The 11,473-nt window shown below is 50.7% G+C and overlaps 1 protein-coding gene across 1 annotated transcript in view; it reads right to left on the bottom strand.

The window, feature by feature from the left end:
* Nucleotides 1-11,197, bottom strand: part of MDH2 (malate dehydrogenase 2) — a 14,679-nt gene extending 3,482 nt beyond the window's left edge. Inside the window, exons 1-5 of the mRNA XM_044456149.1 lie at nt 11,025-11,197; nt 6,702-6,870; nt 5,304-5,387; nt 3,779-3,888; nt 2,399-2,524 (exon numbers count right to left, since the gene is read on the bottom strand). Of these exons, the coding sequence (XP_044312084.1) occupies nt 2,399-2,524; nt 3,779-3,888; nt 5,304-5,387; nt 6,702-6,870; nt 11,025-11,090 (555 nt within the window). The 5' untranslated portion in view covers nt 11,091-11,197. The remainder of the gene's footprint in view (nt 1-2,398; nt 2,525-3,778; nt 3,889-5,303; nt 5,388-6,701; nt 6,871-11,024) is intronic.
* Nucleotides 11,198-11,473: the final 276 nt, after the last annotated feature.

Here is an 11,473-nt window from a genome sequence, read left to right as displayed (position 1 = left end):
CGCCCCTTGAGATCAGCAACAGATGCCCTTCTGCGGGAACCCTCCATGAAGGACATTAGGAGGGTGAGTACCCGGAGGAGGGCCTTCTCTGCAGTGGTGCCCAATCTATGGAATGCGCTCCCCAGAGAGGTCCGCCTGGCGCCGTCGTTATTTGTTCTTCGGCGCCAGGCCAAGACCTTTTTATTTAAACGTCATTTTAATTGTTGCTATTATTTATTGATTTTACATGTTTGGCCAGGACGTCTCCAATTATATTGTTTTTATATTATTATGTTATTTATTGTTGTGAGCCGCCCCGAGGCGTTGGCAAATGGGGCGTCATAGAAGCTTTCTAAATAAATAAATACATCATTTAATTTGCATAAGAGATCCAACAATGTAGGTGGGGAGGAGGAGGAAACAACCAAGGTCTAGCGTACCATGCAGCCTGCAAAGCTCTTTTTCAGTGACGCAGCTGTGAATAGGCAACTTAGAGAAATAATGTAAAATGTGATTTCTCAAAATGCAATGGAGAGGCTCCTTCAGCCTCAGCTTCTTGATGCCCCCAGAGCAAGCTAATAATACACGGACGATAACTCTGCAGAGGACCTGGCATGCAGCCGAAGCCCAAAGGAGTAAATCAAAACCACATCATGGGATTTCTATTTATTCTCCTGGCAACCTCACGCCAAGGTGGAGAGGACAGACTGCTCTGCCGTTGGCCAGGGACCAGTTTCGTCTTGGCCTGGTCTCCTGGCGGGGGCAGCGGGCCTTCCGCCTTGTGCACCAGGCCTCCTCAGGCAGCAAGAGAAGTCCAAGATCGTAGGTGTCAGCATCCTGGTCCTTCGCGATTTGATGAGCAGGGAGCAAGACCCACACCGCAGCCGCTCAGTGGTTTGGGCTTCGTTCCCAGCTGGCTATGCCGCCGCCGCCAGGCAGCTGAACCCAAATTGCTGCAGCAACAGCCACTTGGTCTGGCGGGGGAACAGACCCGACTGACAGAGAATGCCCCTTTAATGGTTTTCTCCGGACAACGTAAGGCACCAGCCTCTGTGGCAGCAGACAGACACCTGCAGAGCGCCCAGGGCTGAGACATCCGGAGAAGGAGAGAGCTCGTCCTGCACTGGTCCGTGCCCCCAACCAGCAAGGAGTGGTGTGAGTCTGGCAGGCTTGTTCACAAAGCAGCCGCTCAACTGCCCACGCTTCCCTTTAGCAGGAATGGCTAAAGCACAAGGACACCCGCCAGCTGGCACAAACGCAGTGCGGTGGCCAAAGCAGCCAGAGCGTCTGACTCGCCGCCCCCAAATGAGCCAGGAGTCATGAGCCAGGAGGACACCCGGCCCTCGGATTCCAGCGTTCTGGAAGCGGGTGGCAAATCAGGAGCCCCGGGTTGGACGTGGCATCGAGCTTCGGCTTGCTGCTGAATCTCCGGCTGGCACCGCCGTCCCTGCCGGCGGTGGCAGCCCAAGGAGCTCAGCCAGCACACACTGTTGGTGAACGGTAAGCCGAGGCTCATGCTGGTTCCAGCTTTTTGGCGCATGTTGCAGGCCTTTGCGTGCGATGGCTTTTTCACTCCACACAGCTCCCACCTCCCTTCGCAAGACCACCACTCCCGGAACTGCAATTCGGTGCGCCACCAAACCACGTCCCTGCACGCCCGCTCTTCTACGTCACACACATGCAAGAAGCCAAGCCCCAAAACTGCAGGTATAAGCTAGGATTCAGTTAAGAGTCATTTATGTGGATGAAATTGTGTGGCATACGCTGCTCTGAGCTCAGCGCTGGGAAGAGGGTTGCAAATGCAGAACACACCCTGACTCAGTTTATTTGGAATTTCCTGCGTGGAATCAGGTCAAGGATAAAGAAAGACTGGCCACCGCTGTCCTTGCCCTGATCACTTCTATCTGGCTGCGGAGATGAGTAATGTGTGGGTACCTAAGAGTTGCATTTTCGACTCGTGAGAACCAGTTCTTTGGTTCCTGAAAGGAAACAGTGCTAAGTACCGGCCCAACAACCAGCAAACTGCTGATAACCTCCAGGTCTGTATAGGAGAGGCGAGAAATGGAGGCGGGGGAGGGTCACTTGGTCACAGCATCCCCAGAGAAGTGCACCTGGCGCCAACTCAGAAATTAGATGCTGTGCACCTGGAATTAGATCCAGCAAGTCTGCCTGCTGCAAAGACTTAAGATACGTCAAACGATGGAGTGAGGTTCCTCCCACACTAGGACCCACACCACAAAAAACCAAAATCCTGGACTATCGGTGCAGTCCAGCCCATTTGGGGAGCACTGCAACTCCCATTAACCCCAGCCAGCCAGGCCACGAAGGCCATACATTCTTTCCCTGATTTGTAAGCAGGAGAGGAGATAGAAGTGTGGATGTGAAACGGAAAAGTTAACAAACTGGCACAACCACCTACCTTCAGTTCAGCCACAAAAGTATTTGCTCGCACTATGTCCAAAGTTGTGACACCAAAAATTCTGTTGGGGTTGTACACTCCATGCTTTTTAAAAACCTCAGAAGTGATCGGGATGGTGGAATTGACCTGAAAGCAATGAGAAAATCTTTCATCCCCTATAGTTTAGATACATTTTAACAATGCAACTTTTTCAACCCTTTTATAGTCCCTTGAAGCAACTGGGATGAATGGGAAAAATACACCGGAGTTTAAAACCACCATATCAAATTCAAGTAAGCTCATGGTTATCACTGCATTAAGATGTGCACCCTGAAAGGTGACAAAAATAATTGCAACTAATGAAGAAAGCCTGCTTTCTTTGGGCCAGTCACTGACTCTGAACCCAACCTACCTTGCAGGACTGTTGTGAAAATAAAATGGAAAGGAGGACTATGCAAGCCACCTGGGGTTCCTTTTGGGAAGGGAGGCGTTATATAAATATAATCAACATGCAGTATTTATTTACTGGGATAAATTTTCTCGCAGCCTTCAAGAGAAGCCCCAGGGCAGCTGCTGGGCAAACAGGCCTTCAGCCACACCTCACTAAGTGGTGAATCCCCTCTTGTTGCCTGGTGCAATTATGGGTTGTGGCTTGTTTCATATTGCAGCTGAAAGGCAGCTGGTCTTTTGAAGAGCAGAAGCCAAACAGCAACCCGGACAAGCAGTGACAGCCAAGCCAGGCACTGCTTTCAGCCTGTAACTCCCAGGCCACTCTGGCAGGGACTCCGAGGGAGGGGGAGGAGGCTCCCTGCTTCTGCCCAAAACACACAGCAGCTGCTGCTGAAAGGGCAGCGGCATGTGGCAGAAGTTACCCTGTGCCACGATGTGCGACCATTCCCTTGCTGTCTGCCTCCTGTCCAAGCTCTGGCAGCCAGGGACGCAAAGAACGGTTGGGCACAGCTGCGCACGATTTCCTAAACCTGAGAGGGAGAGCACACCGATGCACAGCCGCCACCCTTGAAGCAGCCATGCACAAGGGGCCACACCCCTGCCAGCCTGCAGTTTTCTCCCTGGCCACCTGTGCACCGCAAACGATGTTACTCTGTTGTGCACTCTTGGTAAATCCAGACGGCAAAGTGTGCAAGAGGTGTGGAGGATCGAGTGATCTGACCAGCCCAGGATGGATGGAATGGCTCTGCCAGACCCGTCTCCCCAGCAGCCACGTGGCGGAGATGGACCGTGGAAGGCGGCACCACCGGGGGGAGTGCAGGAAAAGCCCGGACGGGAAGTGAGAAGTCCGTCACCCGCAAGCAAGCAAGCAGCGGGCTGTGCAGCGGTGCCACGTCTAGACACAGAGCCTCGCGCAAGACCCCTCGCAGAACGCAGCCGGATTCTGCTTACCGGATTTGCGATCACGCAGATCATGGCTTCAGGGCAGTGCTTAGCACAAGCGGCCGCCAAGTTTGCAACGATGGTGGCGTTCGTATTGAAGAGGTCATCGCGGGTCATGCCTGCAGGTCAGATGGGAGAACTTAAGGGGCACATCCGATCCGGCCCAATCCCTACCCAGGAAAGACTGCACCACCGATTAGGGTAAGAGTGTACCCTTCTACGCCCTGGACAGGCAGGGCCACAGGGCAGCACAGAGTCATGTCTCAGCGGCCCCAGGAAAACACCGGTGCCCCCGCACTGCAGCAGCAGCCATCAAGGTCTTCTGGTCCCTTGCTGCCATTCGAGGTGCAGGGAGAGGAGCAGACCAACGCACAGCAGAGCAACAGCACAGGGTTCCCCAGTTCTGCAAACAAAGCTTGCCCTTGCCCACAAGGGGGCCCTAGGCTGCAACTTCATGCCATGCCTCAGAGGAGCTCACAAGCCCAGTGGGATGGTGGGGGAGAGCACTGTCCCTCCCGACTCCCACCTGGCCCAGGGGGCAGTGACCCTCAAAGGTCTAGCGTAAGGCGAGGGCTGCTTGCCCAGGCCGGGGGAAGAGAGGCATCACCCCGACTTTTCTCCAGGCTTTGAGAAAGGGCAGGGCTTCACAGCAGGAGGGGATTCATGCTTGCAGGGCGCAAGATGGTGGGCACCTTTATGGACTATTGTGATGAAGGGCAGCAGAAGAGTTTACGGCACACCAACCAGCCTGCAGTCCAACTGCAGTCCAACACATGACAGGATGAGGAGGTCTATGGCCAGTGTAAAGGTAAAGGTAAAGGTTCCCCCTGCACGCGTGAGCCAGTCATGATTGACTCTAGGGGTGGTGCTCATCTCCGTTCCTAAGATGAAGAGTCAGCGCTGTCCAAAGACGCCTCTGTGGTCACGTGGGCTGGCGTGACTAGGAGCTTTCATGTGCAGAACACTGTTGCCTTCCCGCCAAAGCGGTGCCAGCTTATCTACTTGCATTTGCATGCTTTCAAACTGCTAGGCTGGCAGGAGCTGGGGCAAGTGACAGGAGCTCACTCCGTTACGTGGCACTAGGAACGTGGACCACAGACCTTCCGTTGACAAGTTCAGTGTCGTACCCACTAAGCCAAGCCTATGGGCAGTTCAGAAATGTAATAAGCAGCAACAATAATAATCCTGTGCACACTCCCCCACCAACTCCCAGCATGCCTCAGGCATCATGGCTGGCTGGGGAGAGCTGGGAGCGGCAGGCCTTTTCTCCTGCCTGAACATGCATGGCACTGCACCCTTCCTGCACTCCCACGGTGGTTTCTGCACACCCTTTGCGCTCGACAGTTCAGAGATGGACAGTTTTGACTAACGACCGACAAGGAGCATTAGCGCACAAGCAGGTGCCACTTCTTCCGGAATCCCTGTCCTGCTCCTTAGACATGATGCTACCCAACTCCAACCACAGCCAGATGCCCTCGTCTGGCAAGCCTGCGTAACATGGATCTCTGCAGAATTTCTCAGACTAGAGACTCACCTGGCTTTCTAGGGACTCCAGCTGGTATTACGACGACTTCACAGCCCTTCAGAGACTCTGGTAACTGCTCAGGCCCTAGAAAACCTGAAAAAGGAGAGGAAGAACTACATTTATGTTATACTGGCAGCTGAGTCGCATACTGATGGCATTAGCATACTGAAAAACAGTATGGAGAAGTAGAAAATTACCAGGGTCCTGAACATAAGGGCAATTAATTTGATTGTCAACTCCTTAGAATGTGCTTATGTGAACCTAATTTATCATTAAATTAAGTGATATTCCTGATATAATTATCTATGAACAGATAAACAGAGTAGGATTTTCTGGTGGGAAAGCAGGTGGGCATGTCAAGCAAGCAAGCTGCCTGCTCTTTTCCCCATGGGGGCATGTGTTTGGGTGGAAAAATCTACAGAGGCAAACAAAGGTTCAAGAGGGATGAGGTGAGACTCAGGAAGCAGCAGCCAATCAGCTTCCTGTCATTCTTAACTCTCCACCCTCCCAGTCTTGTATTATCATCTTAAGCTGTGACATTCCTAAGGGACAGACTGGGGGGGGGGGGATACCCAAAGCTGCTGTGCAGGAACAAGTAGGGGCCATCATCTGTTCCTTGTCATGCTCTGAGTGTGGGACACTGCAAATGGGAACATTATTTCTGGGCATCCTTCCCAGAGGGAAGGAGAAGGGCACACAGAGAGTCAGTGTCCTGAGGATACCCTTCCGCTACAGAATCCTCCTATAGCAAGAGGGCAAAGATAAACTAGGGAGGCAGATAAAGCAGAGATCACTGTCACTACAGTTCATCGGACAACAACCCAACAAGAGGACTTGGCATAAGCGATTACAGGTAGGAAGAGGAGGAAAAGAACAGTAGGACAATCCTCCATTTCCTCTTCCAAGGGCAGGTCCTCTTAGAGGAAGAGCATAAAAGCAGCCCCAAGGCTGGGTCAGACCCATGGACCCTCTAGCCCACATTCCATTCACAGTGGCTACCTGACTGCCACTGGATCATGTAGCACAAATGCAGCCACTAGATCATGTTCCACAGCAACTGGTGCACACAGGCATACAGTATCTGATACTGGGGGTAGCCTATACCCATCAGGACCAGTAGCCATGTACTATAACCTTTTAGGTCTCATGACCAGAACTGTACAGTATGTAAGAATGAAGGGCAGATGCCAGCACTGAGCAGGGACAGATTCCCCTTCCCTCCCTCCTCAACAGGCTGTCTGTCTTGAGCTACCCCTTTTCCAGGTACCAGGATAATGGGCCAGTCACAGAGCGGTCCCTAGTTGCAGGAAAAGCACAGGACCTGCCAATTCTGTCAAGCAACCACCATTGTCAATCAGCTCTCCAGATCAGTACCACAAATAACACAAGTAAGTCGGGCCACTGTACCTTTCACCTGGGCTCTGGTCTCAATGTGGCTGAGATCCGCTGCGACGCCTGGAGTGTGCGCAATATCATAGAGGCTGAGGTGACTTATTAAGGGGCTGTTCTTCAGCAAGAGGGAGAGGGGCTGGCCAATCCCCCCAGAAGCACCAAGTACGGACACTTTAGCATTGTTCTAGATTGAACAAAAAACAAAGAAAAATGCATACAATGGAAGGTTCTCAGGTGGACATTAGAACCAGAGGAGACACCTGGAGACAACAAGCACATCAGCCATCCTCTGGAACAGGTTCCAGCAGCTCCACAGACAGGGGTGCACTGCCTTCCTCACACTGGAATGTAATTAAAATCAAGGCAACAAGAAAACTGCATGGTCGCTGTCAAAGAACAAAATAAGGCATCTGAACATCTGTTGGTTCCTTAGAGAAATCTGAACCCTGAGAATCTCTCTCTCACTCATCTTCAGAGAAAGCTTTAAGTCAGGGGTCCTCAAACTTTTTCAACAGGGGGCCAGTTGAAAGGCGGAGGTGACAGGGGGAGGCTGGTGAGGTGGAGGTGCCCATGGGTGCGGGCTGGTCAGGCGGCAGCGGGTGAGCGAGGCGGCGGCTTGCGCGCTGGGAGATTTCCCAGCGAGTCCAAAACCTTCTCCAAGTGAGCGAGGCGGGCTGCAGCAGCAGGCGCGGGGAGTCCAAAACCTCTGAGATGGGCCGGATAAATGGGCATGGCGGGCCGGATTCAGCCCACAGGCCGTAGTTTGAGGACCCATGCTTTAAGCTCTAGCTTGTAAATTAAACCTTGGAGAGTAATTCTATGCTTGTTTAAACTGAAAAAAATCCTACAACTCCCAGCATAGCTGACTGGGCAATGTTAGGATTTGTAAGGGTTCTGTCAGTCAGGTTTGGGCCCTGAAAAGTGTGGGTAGTTTATTTTCATTAAACTCCCATAAACCAGAAATGATATTGCAGCCTCACAGTCAAGGACCAAGTTTCACCTCATAGAACAGCATTTTCCATCTCACTTTGGCTCACAGGAGTTCCCCTGTTTTCCCAGATACCAGCTTCCATGTTCTGAAGACAAATAAACCGAAAATACCAGCTAGGTCGGTATGCATATAAATTCACATATTTATGAAAATAGCAGAGGGGAAAAGGAATAATCTGGTAAGAGCTTGCAATCTTCTTGGCACAGATCAGAGATCTTGAGCTTGGCAGACTCACAATCTAAAGAGACCTGCAACACAAGGAAAATGGGATGGGGAGGGAAAAGCAAAAGCTTTGAGCTAGATATTCGCAGGAACTAATTAAGGGAGCCAATAAGCAGCTCTGCTGAGAGGAGGCAGACTTCCATCTTCTGGACAAGAAGAAGTTAAGCTACTGACATTTCCCTGACTCGTTCTCTGGGGCACTGCTGACTGTGCAGTTCAGAATTCCAAAGGTGAACCCAAAACCTATTTTGCAATTGGCAAATGGCCTGAGGCAGGGGCAGAGGGAAGGTCTCCAAGACACCTTTGACTGCAGCATTTCTTTACTTTAAGGGGCATTCAGAGAAGTTATGGTCAAAAGTAACAAGAGGCTCTGCAATTCATATTTAACAAATCTGATCACTTCTTGGGGTCCATATAAACAGAGAACATTGCCAGCCAGCCCATGTCACCCACAAAAGGTTGCACCACAGTAAGTCAGCAGAACTCTTAAAAGTCTTTCCTCTGAAAAACCTTCTGATCACCACTCTCATACATCTTGATTACCTGAGACTGGTTTTAGTGTAATCTTTGGCTTCAGGCAAAATGTTAGGGGGCAGTCCACCTGGGCTAGAGCCCCAGATTTCTGAGTGCTCATCTGTCACCACCATGCTGTCTATGGGCAGTTGCAGAAAAAACTTGCAGGGGCCCTGGTGGTCCTTTCATTTGTTCCCACTGGATTAGTCAGCATTCTGCCCACCAGTGTTTCTTGCCCTGATACATACTGAAATCTTCCTGTCTGTAGCTGCCAATGAATGCATGTATTCACAAAGCTATTTGTATGAACTCGGAGGTTCAGTCATTCCTGCACTAGCCACTGGTCCCTCAATTTAATTTAAAGCCAAGGTTAAATGCAATCACAGCCCTCTGGCTTCTCTCTGTCCTACAACTGTTCCATTCAGAAGTATGGGCACCCTTCCTCAGCTGCGCCCCCCTGGGCAGCAAAATCTCGTCAATCCCAGACAGAATTACTGGAGGGGTTCTACGCCCTCCAGAATTTCTCAGCCATCCAGGTGCTGATGGGAGATGTAGGTCCTTTTCTTGCTTAAATTCACACAGAATTGCTCCTAGCAACAAACTGCAGATGAAGGACATGTTTCTTACAAGCCCAGGAATTTAATGGGATTCAAGGTCAACATGACTGCAAAGAGTTCTGCAGCAAACACAACTAATTTAGCCAAGCGCTTTCTTGCCAGAACTTGGTATCTTGTGAAGCAGCTGGATCTGAGCAAGGCCAAAAAAATCCTGCCACTGGCGTTGGCAGGAACCACATGGTTAAATAGGTGGAGTTATGAAACACTCTGATTCAATGAATGAAAGTGGCAGGAAATGGCTGAGGTAAAGGATGTTGCAAGACATCTGTACAAAGTTACTTGCAAAGACTGAATGCTAAGGAAGTAACTTCGTGCCAAAAGGGAAAAAAGAGTGCTGATTAGGACCGAAGGAACAGTGTTAATGGAATGGGATTCCTCAAGCTATTTACTCTGAATTAAAATAAATTAGGGCAGACAAAGCCATAAATCATTATTTCAAGGAACACATCGCTATATGAGGTCATCAGCCAGCAACTCTGATTCCCCCAGCTTCAACCCTGCAGCAGCCCCTATTCAAATAAAATGCTGCTTCTCCAGTCAACCTTTGAACCATGTGAGCCTGACTGTGCATGTTCCTCCATTACTTAATTCTCCATATCCCTAGTCTGGCATTGCAGCAGCACCCTCCCTACACCTGGTTTTTTATTCACCCTTTGGGCTAAGCAGCAACTAACCCCACCGAGAAATGTTAGGGAACACCTTTCCATATCTCTCTGCAGGCAGATATGGTAAGATCCCACTTACTCAACAAGGAACGCTCTGCTGCCACTCCAAGAAGCCTGACTTTACCACACAGGCACACATGCTTTTCCAATATCCTGTAGTAACACATAAGTGCAAGTTCACAACAACATAAGAAAGAATGCCTTTGCTCCTTCCAAACTCCTACAGCATTCTGTAGGCAGACCTAATCAATTCAAACTCATCTGAATGTTTACTCCTACCCATGTTCCCCAGCAACTAATATACACAAGCACACTAGCTCCAATACTAGAGGTAGTGTATGGCCATCACAACTGGTAGTCACAGATGACTTTCTACTCCACAATTTCTTCAGCCCCCTTTTAAAGCCATATAAGTTGGTGCCCATCATGCCATCTTGTGAAAGTGAATTCCATTGTCTGACTATGCACTGTGTGAACAATAACTTCCTTTGATCTCTTCTGAATCTCCCACCAATCAGCTTCTTGGAGTGACCTCTTTCGGTTCTACTATTAAGAGAGGAAGAAAACCATGTTTCTTTAGCCACCTCCTCCAGAGCAGGCATAATTTTGCACATTAAGGAACAGGGTGATATCTTAACACATCGGCATGTAAGAAGAGCCCTGAAGCTGGATCCAGCATTCTGCTCACAAGAATCCCACAAGAGGGGTATTAATGCAACTGCACCACCCCACCCGTGGTTCCCAGCACCTGACATACACAGGCATACTGAGGGGTAAGATACAGCCATCATGATTAGAAGCCATTAATGCCCTCCACATAGCCTCCTCCTCACTGAATGCAATAGGGCCTATGTATGACATGCTTTGACCATGAGATCCAACACAGGAATAAGGCTCCACTTGAACCTCACAGAAACTATAACCAGCTTAAGCATGATGGGCTGCCAGCTCAGGTCAGTTCAACACACTTTACAGGCCTGATTGCACTGCCACCCTGGCAACAACCGTGCAAAGCAGATCAGCATACAAGCCCTATTTTGCAGGTGGACAGCTAGCCTTCCTGGGAGCAGAACACACAGAAACCAAGGCACGTCTGACCTATGGTCGTGGGCTCACTCTTAAGCAGGGCTATCTCGCGTCTTTATATACATAATTTAAGCAACTTTCGTACCTCGATGGCAGAAAATTTCAGAAGGTAACAAACGGAGCGCTACCAACGAACAAGAACAACTGGTGCCTTGTACAGCGCCGACCATTGCCTGGCGCATGCGCAGTGCCTGCTGCCACTAGGCCACACAACCTGTTACCTTCCTTCCCGGTCTGCAAATACCTGCGAGGAGGTGGCGAATCCGCGGCGGAGCGCGGCGGAGGCGGGCCGGGTGAGGCGGGAGAACATGACGGCACCGGTGCGCTGCGAGGGACGGGACAAGCTCAGCGGCTCTTTCTCCTCAGTCGACGACCTCCAGCCACCGAGGGCACCGCGAGACGTTGCGCAAACTCTCGCGAGACCTGGAGCTCGCGCTCTCTGGACCGCCTCGCTTAAGCCACGCCCCCTTCCGAATACCTGCTCCTCGTTCCTTTCAGTACTCCTTGAGGTCCTGCTTAACCGGAACGGAAGGTGAAGGACTTGCGAGTCCGAGTGTGGCACTTACAGGCCTCATGGGGCATTTTGGTTCTACCTATTAGGGCTTAAAACAGCTTTATTTGCCAGTTCCCCGGAGATATACAAACGTGTGTGCAAATACTCAAAACCTTCCTGTATCTTAGAGCGCGATCTTA

This window comes from Varanus komodoensis, unplaced genomic scaffold, assembly GCF_004798865.1.
Source record: "Varanus komodoensis strain SLA01 unplaced genomic scaffold, ASM479886v1 scaffold81, whole genome shotgun sequence".
In the NCBI taxonomy this organism is placed as follows: Eukaryota; Metazoa; Chordata; class Lepidosauria; order Squamata; family Varanidae; genus Varanus; species Varanus komodoensis.
Note: the sequence above shows the minus strand (reverse complement) of the source record. Positions and strands in the feature narration are given on the sequence as shown.